Source organism: Thamnophis sirtalis, unplaced genomic scaffold (assembly GCF_051295495.1).
Source record: "Thamnophis sirtalis isolate CommonGarterSnake01/CBP01778 unplaced genomic scaffold, rThaSir2_p1.2 scaffold_4, whole genome shotgun sequence".
NCBI classification, from domain to species: domain Eukaryota; kingdom Metazoa; phylum Chordata; class Lepidosauria; order Squamata; family Natricidae; genus Thamnophis; species Thamnophis sirtalis.
This window is the reverse complement of record NW_028261384.1, coordinates 22,871,097-22,888,236: the sequence shown is the minus strand read 5'-3', so window position 1 is coordinate 22,888,236 and position 17,140 is coordinate 22,871,097. Positions and strand designations below refer to the sequence as shown.

The window sequence follows — 17,140 nt, the reverse complement described above, 5'->3', positions numbered from 1 at the left end:
CGTTGCCACTCCAAAGACAAGTCACGCACTGCTGGCTCCTTGCGACGTGCGTGATGTGTATCGATCCCTCTGTTCTCCGTCTTGCGTGGGGCGAAGAATTCCTGACCTCGTCCCTGCGGCGCCCTCTCTTAAGCACAGCCCTTGAAGGCTGGATCCAGATGTGATCCGAAGCATCCTTCTACTCTTTCAAGACGGCCACCGGAGCAGATTCCCAATCCTGCCTTCTCCTCCGGGTCTTTCTCCTCCTCTCAGACGCCCGAAGGGCATCTCCTGTTTTGACGCTCCTTTGCTTATTTTGCTGCAGCCTGAGGCGGCCCCAGTTGGACTGGGCTGCTCGTGCTGCCTGCCAGGATCACAGCAGCAGGTGGCCATTCGCTAACTGTCGCTTGAAGGCAAAGCTCCCGCCGCCGTCGCGCCTCCTCTCAGCCACTGCTTCTGAAGGCGAGTCAGCGGCGGGTCAGTAGCGCGGAAAGCGCTCAGCACGAGTGTCTGCCCAACTGGCGCGCCCAGGTCTTCAGTGAGAGAGGAAACCACTCGCTCAGAGCCACTCCGCCATCCACGTCGCGCTCAATCAGGCCCGCGTCCTCATTGCAACCCTCTCCCTCCCCTCCCCGGAACGCATTCACCCCGGCTTCTCCCGCGCCCTCCCTCCCTTCCCCCAGTCTCTCACGCACCCCCCGCCTCGTCCCGGCTTTCACGGCGGCGTCTCTGTCTCCCGCGCACACACCGCCCAGGCGCTCCGGCTGCACTTCAGCGGCTTCCCAGCGGCTCCTCAGATGGCAACTCCGGGAGCTGGATTTTGGTCCTTCGGGACTGAGGAGGGATCTGGCGATCCAGACAACCCAGGTCCAGGTAAGAATCTCCGGCCCGCCTTTCTTGGGCACATAGTCAGACCGCCGGGAGAACGGTTGGCAACCCGAAGCCACCCGCCCGCGCGAAGTTGCTCTTCGCCTAAGTCTTCCAGGACTTTTGGCATCTCCCCGTCCACCCTTCTCGCCCTGAAAGGAGAAGCGGCTGCCAGTCCCCTCAATTGACTGGGCAGAGAGCTTCAGACCATGACAGCCCAGTCGGTCCCATTTTAGTCTGAAGAGACATTTACCTGTTGGCCAGGGAGACCTTGCCCCGGCGAAGGAAGGCAGCCCTGGCGTCGAAATGAGGGCGAATCCGGGCTTTCAGGCGGCGGCGAGGAGACGCGCCAAAGATCACCAACGACGCAAAGTGAAGTGGAAAGAAGGGCGGGTTGGGTGGGTGCAGGTGATGAGGTCGGCAACCCTGGATGCGCCGCGATACTGCTTTTTTTTTTTTTTTTTTTTTTTGAGCCGCTGGCTACAAATAAGGTCACTAGAGAAATACGGGCAAGGGGCTGGGATGATGGAAGCTGTGGCCGGCTGCAAAAGGCCCTCTTAGAAAGTTATAGGTGTCACCACCCACCCTCGGATTTAAGGGCGATCCACGGAAAGAGCGGTTGAGGCTTGCTTTCTTGAGCTTAAAATATTTCTCAGAGGGGAAAAGGCGCAAAGCAAGCCGCGCAGCTCTATCCCACTGCTCAGGAGGCAAAAGCCCCTGAGAGGGTTGCAGCCGATGGACCCTCACTCCGCTACTCACAAAGCTGATTGAAAGAAGTAAAGAATGTAGTCGTAGTCTATTGTGTGATACGACCCATCCCCTGAAATCTACCCATCCATCTAATGCCAATATCTTGTTCTCCTCTGCCCTTAGCCAAAGCCTGGTGCCAGGCTGCCCAGAAGTTTACTGGAGGCATTTCAACCAAACTCTGCGGTAAGCATCTACTCCAAGAGGGTCCCCAAATCACCGAAAGAACTGTTTTTATTTTTAAAAGATGATGATGATGATGATGATGATGATGATGATGATGATGATGATGATGATGATGATAATTTCAGCAATCAAAGTAATCTCCTCAAAGTCTCAAGGACGCTTTCAAAGGAAATCTGGAGATTTGGCGACCCTTGGAAGCGTGGAGGCAAAAGGGGAGACATTGGAATTGGGGAGGAGGGGGGGGCGTTTCGCTCCAGTCCCCGCGGTGCCATTGACGCTTCGCCCTTTGTGTCTTTGTTAGCTCTGCTCTACGGAGATGGCGACAAGACCACAGAAACGGGAGCGACGAAGGCAGACCCTGATTCGGCCGCCAGAAAGGGGGCTTGTACCTGCAGCAAAAAGCCTTGCGCTTGCCAGAAAGGGGAGCTCAGCTATGCTTTCCTGCACGCCTCAGGTAATTGGCCTCCAGCCCGCCCAGGACTTGGCGGCGGAGTCTTAAAAGGAGGGTGGGTAGTCAGACGTTTTGGAAGCATTGTGTCACTCATTTGCCCCTCGAGGTGAGGCGTGCGCCACCCCGCCTTGCAAAAGGAGCGTAGATCAGATACCAAGCTCCCTGTATATTCTCATTCAGCCACCACAAGAAGAAAATAATATGTTTTTTCGGTTTCGCAGAGATGCCTTCACCTCCCGTCTCCATTTTTATATATATTCTTTCTATATCGCAACGATTCCAACGTTGGAAAACCAGTTGAAACCTGCCTAAGCAAGAACTAGATTAGCTTCGATTTAACTCCAGAAACACTACCAAAAAAACAAAACAAAAAACCCCACACTTCCCGTTGATTCCAAGCCAAATGAATTAGTTTTTCTTCATTTAAGTACAACTATTCCTACAGTGAATTTTTTGTGCTTTGTTTTGTTTTATGGGCTATTTCTAAATTCTTTAATTTCAAATCCCACCACGTCTCTCCAGGGCCAAGGAATACTCAGAATAGATCGATGGACAACGCGTGTGTGTTTGTGTGTGTGTACGCGCGCGTGTGCGTGGTGGGGGGGCAGGCAGGAAGAAATGTAGAAATTTTGAATCAGTCTTTTAAATTTGGAAGTGCTTGCCAAGAAGAATATTTATGGGACATGAATCATTCTGGCTCAATAAATCTATTTGAAAACAATCTACCATATATTGCTAGATGGCAATATATATATAACCAATAAATCGCATTCTTTGACATCACACAGAAGCTGGTTCGAATAATGTCAATGGCTACCCATCCCATAACATTGTTCCTTGTCTGAGAACTGTTGTCAAATTGACGGTTGATTCAGCACCACTTGGTAGAGGACAGCGACCAAACCGATTTTAAGTCATTTTATAAACCTAAATTGAGGCAAATGGGGGAGGAGTAATGGTATTGGCAGTATGTGTTTCATTTTTCAAACAAAACTGTTTGATTTTTTAAAAAAATAACATGTCAAATATTTAAAATATTAATTCTTAAATATTGATTTCTATATTGACAATGACAGTGACACTGTTTTGACAGTGACGTTAAAGTATATTTCATAATCGTGCATCTCTCCCTGTGATTTGAACTGTATGTTTATACAAACAGCAAAGCTTTTAGATATATTAAAGACCTACAAATTATTACAGGTAATAAAATAAATACAGTCTGCCTCCGCTGTTTCTGTTTCAAGCATAAGGGTCTGCAAGGGTCGCATCTTGTTTGTTCCTTCTCTGCAGATCTTCTGCCGGCTTCAGAGGGGGAAGCGATCACCTTGGCTTTCCTACAAGATGTGATGGACATTTTGCTCCAGTATATGGTGACGAATTTCGACCGATCCACTAAAGTGATTGATTTCCACTACCCAAACGAGCTGCTTCAGGAACATAACTGGGAATTGGCGGATCAGCCCCAAACCTTGGAGGAAATTCTGTTGACTTGCAGGACGGCGCTGAAATACGCCATCAAAACAGGTATGCTGGGCTCGGCCGACCGCGACCAACCTAGGTTTTCGCTATTGATCATCTTGGGCGCTGCAGCCTTTTCGTGCTGGGCCTTTAAGGGAAAGAGCTGCAATTTCTGGGCAGGGCGAGGGAAGTGGGGGGGGGGCGGCATTAATTCCATTCCGCCGCGGCTAGTGGGTAGGACTCAGGACAGTAGCGGTCAGTGGGAGGCCGGACACTTGAAGGACAACAATTGCTTGCCATGTTTGTGAGAGGAGGGGGTGGGTTGATTCTGAGGACAGAAGCTTCCTCTCCCTTCCCCCCCATCTTTAAAAAGTGCACCATTTGAAAAAGTAAACCCACTTCACCTACCCGTTTCTTTATATCTCCTCCGACACAGTGCGTACAGCTAACCGGAGGTCTATTATTTCTGTTTCTTTCGCTTTTTAAAAGGAATTTTAAAGTATTTTCTGGATGAATAAATCCGACCCAAACGGAATTGGTTGGAGTACGGTGGACAGTAAATGCGTGCCTCTCCATGGCTGGACTGAAACGGTGTATAGACCATGCCACACTAATGATTTATGGCGTCTTATACTGTCATCTGACCATTGCTATGCCAATATATCAATAAGACAGACATTATAGCGCCACAGCGATGGCTGGGTGACCCTCGAAGACGCTATAAATCACTCGTGAGGCAATCGCTTTTGGGGTGGACTGTGGGTGGGAACAAAGGGATGGTCTCAGGCGAAGAGGTGGATAAAGGAAACAGAGGAGCAGAGCAACCGGGCAAGAAACGAGGTATCCATTGAATAGGCGAGCTCTTCGTTTGCGCCCGGTCATACAATATTCTATTGTTGTCATTACACCGTGATGCCCATAGCAAACGGCAGCTAGCACCCGATAGGATTCCATGGGTGAACTCACTCCGCCAATGACTTCGTTCCCTCAACCCTAGCTAGTATCACCAAATCACGCTGACTTCTATGGCGGTACGGCTGAGTGACAAGACTTGTGTTCCAGGGCATCTCGGAGGCATCCAACTGGTGAAGGAAGCCTCGTCCAGACTCTAATTTTTGTAGAAGTTACTGTTCTTCTCGCTTCCTTCTCCCTCTTCTTCTGCTTTCACGGGACACTTGGCTCTCTTCCTGCCAGAGATGAAAGTGGCTGGAAGCCTTCTTGGGAGTAAGCCAATGCGGGGCGGGTCGGCTCTTGCACGACCTTCGCGGCTGATGGCCAGCTTCTCGAGATGCCAATGGAAGGAGGTCCCAGAACAGCACAGCTTCTCTTTATCCCTGCACGGTTCTTCTGCCTAGGTTCGCAAATTTGGGGGAGAAGATCGAGAAAGGAGGAGTGCCAAATTTATGCGTTTGGTTGGATCTTGGTGTGTCAACCGCTTTCTTTGTTGCTGAAGCTGCCCTGCCTTGAATTTCGTTGCTAGCAAGGTTTTCTTTCTTTTCTTCCCCCCCCCCCCCCGCCGCCCCCAGTGTACGTTTGGCATCAGTTATTTTTAAGAATATCCCTGCCAGATCAGAATGTGGGAGCCATGATTGGTTGCGTAACTGGGTCGACGGACGGATTTAGGATTCATCCATCCATCCCTGGTTGCAAATGAGTCCGTTTAATTTCCAAATATTCCTCTTCGGGGACGCGACCTCTTACTAATTCTACATACTGGCAGTTCTCGAAAAGGTGGCGTTTCTTTCCCTTTAAAAGTGGGGGCAGCTTTTTACAGCCTCATCCTTTTTCGCTCTCTTGGAAATCACCTCTGCAGCTTTCCTCGGATTTAAACCCAAGGAGGCCTTTTTTTAAAAAAAAAAATCAAGCTTAATTTAATGACAGATTAAGAAATTACTACTGGCATTGGGGAAAAATCTGCACTGGAATTCAGGTCATTGCAAGAAAATCTAGCAATCTCGGTAGGATTTGTTAGACAGTCGTAAGAAAATATGAAAGTAGACAATTCTGTTCTTCTTCAGTCTCCCAGCCCAAAGATTTAGTCGAAGTTAGTTCTTTTTAGTTTGTAGATCCCGGATTTGTCATTAACTGAATGAGAGAGAGGTTGTCGTTTAAAGGACCTCCTGATGTCCACCAGATGTGCTGAACTCCAGAATTTTCATGCCCAGCTCCAGTCTTCCTTTGGGAGAAAGCTGAGATAAACAACAATAGATTTATTGTGGGCCCTATGTGGTCCAGAGCACATTTCCTGCAGCTGGACATTCTTGCAGCTCACACCAAGAATTGGACCATTTCCATGATTTTGAGTCCATCAGCATCCATGTGTTCCTCCAATTTGCTGGAATGGTCCTTCTTTTCCAAGGAGTTGCTGGTTGAAGAAACCCATTCGAAGTAGCTAAGCCCAATCAAAGGCAGGATAGTTGCCTGAATCACAATGAGAACCCATGAATAAGCTTACAGGAAGGTCCAAGAAACCATTCCCAGTTGTCCACAGAAGGATAGTGGATAGGGCAGGAAGGCCACATGAAGTTAGATCTTCCTCCCTCCCTGCAGGAAGGCTTTTGCAAGATCTGACCAGAAGAAAAAAGCTGAAGTGGTATTGAGAATGGAGGAGAAGATTGTCTACCAAGAGGTCTCCAAGTCTCACACATTCATATAGATATTTCATTGAGAGATGTGTGCATGCCCATGCATGCAAAGACCCACATATAAGTTGACACAGGTTTGTCTGTATTAAAAAATCCATAAATCAGATTCCCCCCCCCCCAAGAATTGCAACTACTGTTCATTTATCATGTGAATAACACAGCTAATGTGTTTCACACACACACACATATCCGACTTTGAGCAGGGGAGGAGGAGCCTATTATGCATCACTTCCTTACAGGGAAAAGAGAATGTATTATTTCATCCAACCCACTCTGTCCAACATAAGAAAATGCAATTAGATAAATAGGAGGCAATGCTTAAATGATCAGTTGGTTACTGATCCATTTGGATGACGTCCCACAGTTTGCTGTGATATCTGATCTGCTTATGGGTATCACAATTTTCTCCCTGAATATTCCCCAGAGATGGATTTCAGATGGACTTCAGTTCCAAAATTATTCCAGACAACATGACAATTGTTGAGAACTCCAGGTGAGTGAAGTGCCCAGACTGGTATAAATTAGATCAGAAATCAGGTAAATTTCCTTCAACCTTCCAGAACTACTAAATTTCAGAATAATCTGCTGCCTGTACTGGGACCTGAAATTAGGCCAAGTGAAGAGTAGCAGACTGGCAAAGGCTGAACTAAACTGAGAAAGATGGAATGAAAGACATATTGTTATTTAGATGTGCTCCAATACTGGAGGTTTTAAAAAAGAGATTGGACTATTTGTTTGAAATGGTATGGGGGGTGGACTAGAAGACCTCCAAGGTCCCTTCCAACTCTGTTATTCTGTTAAATCTTTTGAAACCCAAGGATTTCCCCCATTTACTTGGCTAGAATACAGATTTAGACAGAAAACCATGTCTGATACTGTTAGAGACACTTAAAATTAGCAAGTATAAAATTTGCTAACCCAATTGCCAAGCTGTATGCCTGCCACAGTAATGAGACAGGTTTAGCATATGACTTAGTCAATGAATTGTGATTAGACATCTGGGACTGCATTGCTACTGTATATGTTTACCTGTGGTTAAACGAAAAATGTTTATGTCATTAATCCAGTGTTTTAGATGTTTCTCACACACTAACCTATAAATAAACTATGGGGCTTCTGCAGTATCTGATTCCAAAATATGGTTCAGAATGCTCAATGATCTTTGGATCTCTTGCAGTTTGTTTTCCTGGAAAAACCTGTTATCTGCAAATACCCTGGATTTAAAAAGAGTTTTCTCTATTGCTGGAAATCACAAGTGCAAGGATTCCCACTAAGAAGAAAAGAACTTGGAGACAGGATTTCTAAAAAGCTCCTTATGATTCATTGACATACAAATTGAATGCAACAAACACGCAAGTGTACCCCTCGATGCTTCCTCGAATGTGAGAATTGTTTAGTTCAGCTTTGCTCAGCCCAGCGCCCTGCAGGGTGTGTTGGATTTGGCCACCGCTCCTGTGGCCACAATGGCACGCCAAGGAATTTGGGGAGTTCAAGCACAGCATTTGCGGAAGGGGCAAAGTTGAGCGAAACTAATCTGGGTTAAAATAATAACCAATACGGGCCAAGGGGGCATCCTTCCGGGAGTTGCCCCTCCCCGTTTTTCCCCTCCTCTCTTCTTTTTCTTAAAGAAGCTCGTAGACTGCTTGACAACCTTCTCTTAACTGTTGCTAATTGTTTTGGTTTTATTCTAATGTAAAAACTCCCTGGAATTGAGCTCATTTCTGGTGACAGCAGGAGACGTCCGTGATGTTTTCCTGGCAAAAAAAAAAGTGGGTTCCGTTGGCTTTCAGGAGATTCTTGTCTAGCGGTGTACCCACAAACAAACCAAGTTCGACCTTTTTATGGGGGGGGGGGAACCATAACAAAGTACGCTATTTTAGCGCGTTGCGCGAAGCCATCTTCATCTCGGCTCGGGCGCCTTCCTTGGTTTGACGCAACAAGTCACACGACTCAGGCCCTTGCCGTTCTCAGACAGAGTTTCGTGCGAACCCAGTCATTGCGCATTTTAGTTTTATTTGCTTGGTTTTATTTGCTCGTCCAGTCGTTGAAATCGCTTCGCGTCACCAGTAAAGCAACTTCTAGCTAACATCCCACAACAGCAACCTTTTGGTTCAGTAGCTTTGTGTCGCCTCCGATCACCTAAGCGGGCCTGGGCGCTACCAGAACTGGGCTGCAGAAACCTGGATTATTTTTTAATAGCCGGTACGGTGCCGTTTTTGGTCGCTGCATCTCCCACAACAGGGAAGCTCACACTCCGCCAGCCCGCTCTCCCTTCCCTGCCGCTCCTCCGTTGCCTCCAGCCTTACCCCCCCCCCCAAAAAAAAAATGGTGCGGCGGGAGAAAGGAATCGTAACGCGGCGCGTTTGGATTTTATTGGAGAAAGGGAACATGGGGGGAACAGAGGAGAAAAAGTCGGGAAATTAGGAAAAGGTTTTTTGGGGGAAAGAAATCATGTTCGGATTTTCTACTCGGGATGTTTCTTATCAATTAGACCAAAGACCAAATATGCTTTATCTAGGTTCAGTTAATTGCACGAACGCTTACACAACCGATTGTGGTTAATCACGCGAGCCGTGGCTAAACACCACGTTTAAGCATGTCTGCTATGGGAACATAGCGTTCCTTGCGTTGGAGTGTCATCCAGTGACGATCACGTGGCAATGAACGTGGACATGCTTGTCTTCCATGGCCAACGGAAAGAGATCCTGGTGCATAAAAATACAGTATTTTGCATAGAACTGTTAGCAACACGTGACTGGCTTTCAGCCATCCTATGGAGAAGATGGGTGTTAATAGAATTTTCTGCCTCAAACTTTACTGTTTCGGAGCAATATTGTTGTGGTTGTAAATTTATCTCAACTTGAGATACTTTTATAGAAAGAGAAGAGAGTTGGGGTTGCTGATGCCTTCACCTTTTTACCCAGGAGGAAATTACATGTTTTGTTGAGCAGAAGGAAACATGCAAAAGAGAGAGAAAGGGAAAAAAAACCCAGGAGAAAGGACTACAGTGCAGAATTGTACCACTTCAGATTCTAGCTTTGTCCAAGATGTTGGGACTACACTCCTAATATTTTCATGTCTCATTCAAAACTGTGTATTCCCACTAAAATGCCATGGAAACCTAATCCCTAGACTAGTTGTGTCTAAATCCAAAGAATTTGACTGTACTTAAGATATAATACTTAGTTCACCTTGGTTCATTCTGAAAAGCAAAGCAGGCTCAATCCTGGTTAGAATTTGGATAGGCAACTATCAGGAAAGCCCCAAGCTAAGAAGTCATTAAAATATCCCCCCAAAAGACAAAGACAATCCAGTACCATATTCCACCTAACAAAACTCAACTTGGAGGAAACATTAGGATTCCACTAAATGGTAGCATCTTCCCACCTCTTCAGCCATGTTTAGCAATTGGTTTTTCTTAAAAGCTAGACTGGAGCTTTTAATGGCCTGTGTGAAATAACAGAGATGCTATGCATTTTTTTGCTGCTGCTCCTTGGAACCCAGCAATTAACATTTCCTTCAGAGAAAAATAGTGGCTCTATTCCAATATTGTTACTCGGACCCTGGTTTCTTGTTCCACAGGATACAATAACTCCAAACACCCACAACTCTGGATTTTGACAACCTGTCTGGCTAAAATGTGGTGTGTTTGTAGATTAAAGTGCTATAGGATCAAAGCCAGCTTTTAGAAGATTGACTTGCTGTGTTGCACTCAATGAATAAATCCACAGCTGTTGCTGAACCAATAGGATGGGAATAAATATAGAAAACACAGATTCAAAAGAGGAGTAAGAATTATTTCTTTTAGACCATTAAGGCTGCAATTCATTGTATACCTGGGAGGAAATCTATTGGATCTACAGGCCTATATTTTTGAAAAGGAATGCCCCTTAGACGTAAATGTTTATTTCTGAATAAATATAAATAAATATGTATATCTAAAGGACATTTCAGGACCTTGCATAAATAATACGATCCATGGAAAGATCAAGAATCCTGAATAGTATTATAGTATCTACAACAGGACAAAAAAGAGAACTGTAGTGGTGACTCTTAACTACAAGGAATGAGCCAGTTTGGTGTAGAGGTTAAGGCATTAGGCTGAAAATCAGAAGACCATGAGTTCTAGTCCCACCATAGGCACAAAGGCAGCTGGGTGGCCTTGGGCCAGCCTTTCACTCTTAGCCATAGGAAGAAGACAATGGCAACTGTTTCTGAAATCTTGCCCCTCAAAAATGAAGAGACTTGTTTGGACACAAGCAAAAGCCAAAATTTCAAGGAATAATAAAACAAATGTGTACCTGCTAGATTTCTTCTGTAAGTTTGCTATCTCCCAGAAGCATAGATTAGGGATGTCACAAAAGAATTTCCAAGTTTCATCAGTCTTGCTCTTCAATGTGGAGTCAAATGCTCCTAGCAAAAATAGTTTCAATCAGTTCACGCTTGGAAAATCCAGGAAGTAGAATGAGGAGTCTATATCAAATAATATTTTCATCCATCCTTACAATCTGTGGATGAAGGCTGGAAAAAGAAAAGTGGCTACTACAGGTGAATGTCTATGAAAATGTAAATAATATTTGATACGCACACACACACACACACACAATTTATGGGACTACTGTATTTATTATTTTGATTATTAGCCACTGGAATTCCACCTGGTATTCCAACTCATGAAGAGTCAGGTAATGTTAACCCATGTCAGACCAATCTCATTTCATTTTTTCCCATTAGATTGTAAGAATGCTGTGGACGTAATAGCTCTTGACTTCCACAAGGCATTTGACAAAGTACCCATAGACTTTTCTGTTAACAAGCTAATTGAATACAGAATGGTTTGTCTGCATCCTATCTGCCTTGCTACTAATCTGAATCTTCACCTGAACTTGAGCCAGTGTGTGCTTGGACTATTGAAAATGGGTGATAGGATGGTTTAGATTTATACCATCTTGACAATTGTTTTTTATATGATGTCATGTTTATTTTTTATTGTTTTTCCCATTGTGAAACCACCCAGAAATATCCTGGAGAGGAATAGCCTAGGAATTCAATGAGTACATAAACAAATAATGATGATGAATTAGAACTGTTTGTAATGAAGATATAAGTAGAATGCTTACCAACTTTGCAGATGACTCAAAATGGTGTGGAATAGTTAATAATTTTAAAGGACAGAATCAAGTTCAAAACCACCTTGATGGAATAGAAAGGCTGAAAATAACAGAATGAAATTTAATAGACCAATGTATTAGTCTTCACTAACCAAAAAGAAATCATCCTAAAATGGATAATCTCAAAGACGTAATTCTTCTACATTTAGGCAACAAAAACAAAATGCACAGGTACATAGGTGGTACCTTGCTCAACAGTAGTAACTGTGGAAGGGATCTTGGAGTCCTAGTGGACAACCATTTAAATATGAGTCAGAAGTGTGCAGCAGCTGCCAAAAAAGCCAACACAGTTCTAGGCTGCGTAAACAGAGGGATAGAATCAAGATCACGTGAATACCACTTTATAATGCCTTGGTAAGGCCACACTTGGAATACTGCATTCAATTTTGGTCACCATGATGTAGAAAAGATGTGGAGACTCTAGAAAGAGTGCAGAGAAGAGCAACAAAGATGATTAGGGGACTGGAGACTAAAACATATAAAGAACGGTTGCAGGAACTGGGTATATCTAGTTTAATAGAAAGAAGGACTAGGGGAGACATGATGGCAGTGTTCCAATATCTCAGGGGTTGCCACAGAGAAGAGGGAATCAAACTATTTTCCAAGGCACCTGAGAGTAGAACAAGAAGCAATGTGTGGAAACTAATCAAGGAGAGAAGCAACTTAGAACCGAGGAGAAATTTCCTGACAGTTAGAACAATAAATTAGCGGAACAGCTTGCCTCCAGAAGTTATGAATGCCGCAATATTGGAAGTCTTTAAGAAGATGTTGGATAGCCATTTGTCTGAAACGGTATAGGGTTTCCTGCCTAGGCAGAGGGTTGGACTAGAAGACCTCCAAGGTCCCTTCCAATTCTGCTATTGTATTGTATTCTAGCTTCTGGAATTCCATTACATTGATTTTTTTAAAAAATTAAATGTTATCTTATTTGTATATTAAATACTTTTATATTCCTACCTCTTGCAAATAATTTAATTATTTCTAAATATTTATAAATACAGATTGTAAACTTGTTCTTTGGGTTGGCTGCAAATCTATTATAAATGACAAATGATGGGAAAGGAGCAATGAAAATTTGAAACACCTAATTCAAACTTTTCAAAGGCACTTCTAATTTACTACAACCTATAAATGGCCATAGTCCAATCACCAATTATATTTAAAGAAATCTAATGCCTTATCTGGAAGTTTATGAATTAGATATGCAGTTCTCAGAATCTTTAATTAAGATAGTCAACAAATTATGGGAAATATATTCCATCTTCACTGTACCATGTTGGGATAAACTGCTTTGCTGCCTGCAGTCATTTTAACATAATATATTTAGTTGGCACCTATACTCTTTTTTCTATAACATTGACTGGAATATAAAAAGAATCACAACTGTGAGAGGGCAAGTTGTGATAAATAAATACATTGATGTGTGTAATCAGGAGTCTATAAATTAGTTGGGAATTGTGGGTATCACATATTTCCATAACAGAAATCTGGACTTGATGTGTTAATCTTCTTGGAAAGTTTTCCAGGCCTTGACTTTCTAGAATGCTCGTTAGTACTGAGATCAGTCTTCAGTCTTTTACTAAATGTATTTATTTTAATTTCCTACCATACTTTCATTAAAAACCCATTTTATTGTCCCGCTGTTATTGTGGCATGTAGACCATTGACTGTGAAGATGTGGAGATAGGAGAGGATTCACTAGGAACAATATTAAGGCAGCATGGCATAGTTGGGAGCAAAATATACTCTAATAGTGTAAAGGACTCACTAAGAATAAGCCACACAATCTGTCTAACTGAGAGAATAGCTCTGAGAATAGAGTTGAACTGTGGGTCCTTGGTATTCTATGAACTTTGCAGTTTTCTTGCAGACACTTTATTTCATTACCAAACTAGGTAACATCATCAGTGCTAGAAGGAAGTGAGTTTGTTGTAAGAGTGCCAGTAGAGAAATGATCTGAGATTTTAAGGGAAAAAGCTTTGCTCTCATGTTAGCAGGACTTAATCCACTTGTGCTTAATTTTTTATTTGACAAAACATTGTTCCCTGAAATGAAATGAATCATTTCAAAGGAAAACAGTAAAATGAATCTAGAAGCTACATGGAACTTCTTTCACATGGAAGACTCTCTGATAAAATATTATTTATTTTCCTCTTCTTCCTCAATGTAAAGCAAAACATCATGATCAAGTTAATCTACACATATGTATATGCATAAATATAAATATGCATGTATTTAAATAAAATCATAAATAAGTAATAAAATATTTATTTTCCTCTTCTTCCTCAGTGTAAAGAAAAACATCATGATCAAGTTAATCCACATATATAAATATATTTAAATAAATAATATAATAATAAATAAATAATAAAATATTTATTTCCTTCTTTCTCAGTTTAAGAAAAACATCTTGATCAAACCCAATATATGGGTTTGCTGGAAATGTTTCTAGTTGAGTGCACCCTGAATATCATTTTTGGTGAAAAGAAAGGTGTAATAATATAAATATGAAAACATCACATAAAATATGTTAGGATGTGATAAGACTGTAGGTGCATATTCCATGCATTTTGCCACAGGGCTCCCTATACTTATTTAGTACAGTTTTAATTCAGCTTTTCCCATGCTTGTGCTTTTCAGATGCATTGGATCTCAATTGCCATTTTTGTACTAATAAACCAATAAATAATCAATAAAGGCAAGCAATGACTAAAGGTAGCAAAATTGGACTGTAGGACTGCAGATTTATTGAATCCAAACCATAATGTACTGTAAGTGGTAGAGACACTGTCATATGGATTTATATTAGGAATTTGGAACTAATAATTTGTGTTCCAGGTGAAATCTATGTGTATATACAATTAATTTTAATTGGTTTTGCTCTGCCTTCTACAGCAGCCAGGTTTGAAAAAATGATATGTGATTTACAAGGAAATATTGTTCTTGGAATGAAACAAATAGCATAAATTTATATTCCGCTTTAGCCACATAGATAGCCATCAACTTATATCCACAATTGAACCTAAAATGTCTGTTGCTAACCAAGGCATTTAAGTGAGTCATGCCCCATTTGATGATGTTTTTGACATGTTTGTTAAGTGAATCACTACAATTATTAAGCGAATCATGGTCATTAAGTGGATCTGACTTCCCCCATTGATTTTGTTTGACAAAAGCTCTTTAGGTAGGTTGCAAATAATTCTACGGCCCTGTGATGCTGCAAACCATTGTAAACACACACCAGTTGCCAAGCATCTGAAGGTTGAACGTCTGAGTTTAGGGGTGCTGCAATAGTCATAAGTATGAGAACTGGTCATAGGTCACTTTTTTCAGTTCCATTGTAACTCTGAATAGTCATTAAACAATGAACAATTATTGTAACTCAAGGACTACCTGTACTAACCTACTGAATGCCCTTGGCCTAATTGTTCCCTCCTGCTTTAGTTTATTCATTGAATCATTCTGGACAGATGGCACAGGGTCATCATGGGACAAACATGGGCTAAATGTGTAAAAAACAACAGGGACAAAAAATCTGGGGAATTTAAGTCAAACCATACACTTTGCTTTTCCAAAACAATTACCATAATTTTAAGCTAAATTAACAGAAGGTTGTGCTCTGATTCCATATCTAAAAGAATAATTGGTTTTGCTTCCCCCTTCAACCTTCCTCGCTTCCTTTAGTTTCACCCCCGCAACCGCACTGTTCAGCTTTTGTGTGTCACTCTGTGGATGACAGCAAAACCCCTTTCAGTGCCGAAGTCTTTATGATATGCATTTGATTGATGTTAAGACTGCTCAAGGGAGATAATTTTCTTTTCAGTTTCTGTATGCCATTTTTAATAGCCCTGCTTCCCTTGCAGATAGAGATGTTATATATCTCAAAGAGGAGCTGTCTGGGGCTTGATTTCAAAAATCAAATGCTGATGAAGCAGCTGTTAATCTTCTCATGTGCTAGTCCTGAATCTGAGTAAATACACAAGTGTTGCATGGTTAAGCACATGCATATGTGTTTTAGCAACTTCAGGAAAGTTTTCTTTGTTGTTGAAGGAATGCCCCCCCCAAAATTTACTAAAATCTCCAAACTGCTGAGAACATACTGTATAAGCCAGTCGAATAAACCACATATATGAAGTAATCAATCTATAGGGCTTTTCTTAGGTATCATTTTTAACACACCAGTGACATTAACTTCCATCAGATTTCTTTAAAAATCACAATGAACAGGAAATTTGATGATTTATTGTTGTTACGTTCTGCCCAGGAAGAAGTAATATAGTCTTTAGCTGCCTGGGAAATTCATATCTTCACCTCTTTTCATTCCATTTCCTCCTTTTGCCTTATTAGTTGTTTATCATTTGGGTTATGATTAATCATGAGTAACTACTCAGTATTCTGGCTGGTGCTTCTGATTATGAAATAGAGCAGTCATTGGTAACAGGAGAAATAGAGATATCTACAAGGTGGTTGGACTCGTTTTAAAGGTAATGGGGAATTGCAGTTAAAATATTATTTATTTCAGTTTTGCTTTAGATGTACTTAAAAAACCAGTGATGGCAGAAAGCTCCTTTACTGAAATGGGCTAGTAGTAGTAGTATCTTTTTTGTGGTTTAGAATAGGGTAAATATTTTATCTAGGCAGCAAAATCCAGGTGACCCAGAAATGAAAATCCAAGATATGAACATTCTTTTTTTGTTGATATCTAGAAGCTATTTGGCTACTAGAAATTACAACCTAAATATGTGCAAATGCATGTGGTGATCCTGTTAGAGCATTGTATGAATCTATCCCTTACAATTTCTGAATTGTTTATTTATTGAGAAAATTAAGCTAGTTGTGGTTTGTTTGCAGTTGCATGCCCTGGGAATATAGTTGAAATATTTTTATCTGCTCAGATATGGATTAACTGCTGTGCAAAGAACCCAACAGGGCAGAATTCCAGATCTGCTGTGCTTTAGATCTACTTTAAGTAACATAAATATATTAAACTGTTGTAGAAAATGGCTAGAAAGAAATCCAAATAATTCATACATTTACTCTTTCCTAGCTGTGGGAATTTGAGCATCTTTTCATAACTGAAATCTTCCAGCTGTAGTGGACTTCCATTCCCAGAATTCTTTTCAACATTGCTGGCTAAACATTTTAGAAGAGTTCAACATATCTGGAAGAAACTAAGTTGGTGACAGTTGATTTACAGGAGTATTTTTATTTAAACAGATGGGAGGGGGGATAAGTTATTTATAAAGGTCCCAATCAAATAGAGCTTAGTTATCCAAATCTAGATATGAATTAAGACCATTTTGTGAGATTTGTGCATTGTTTAAAATTATTTTTCTAATAAGCAGAAAGTCATTGTTATATTTTTGGAATTCACAGTTATCCTGGGTCAAAAAGTGCAAGGAGAAACAGAATGGTGATGTCAAATTTAGTCCTGTTCTTCCCTTAATAGGATCAGCAAGATTTTATTTATTCATTTCAAGTATTGCTGTCTTATTTTCTCAAAAAAACAAAAACAAAAAAAACAACACCTAGACCCATGTAAGATTTATTTCTGATATCTGTAAATTTTGCCAATGATCTACATGGAAACACATTAGAGCTGATCCCTTCAAAACCTAGGATAGGTTGTGAAA

The 17,140-nt window shown here is 41.7% G+C and overlaps 1 protein-coding gene across 2 annotated transcripts in view; it reads left to right on the top strand.

Moving 5' to 3' along the window:
- The first annotated feature begins 309 nt into the window (after positions 1–309).
- GAD2 (glutamate decarboxylase 2) overlaps positions 310–17,140 on the top strand; it is a 44,889-nt gene continuing 28,058 nt past the window's right edge. Inside the window, exons 1-4 of one of the 2 annotated variants that reach the window (XM_014053077.2) lie at positions 310–852; positions 1,720–1,779; positions 2,081–2,233; positions 3,524–3,757. In XM_014053077.2, coding sequence (XP_013908552.2) covers positions 777–852; positions 1,720–1,779; positions 2,081–2,233; positions 3,524–3,757 — 523 coding nt within the window. In that variant the 5' untranslated portion in view covers positions 310–776. The remainder of the gene's footprint in view (positions 853–1,719; positions 1,780–2,080; positions 2,234–3,523; positions 3,758–17,140) is intronic. The other variant, XM_014053069.2, reaches the window with a different exon arrangement.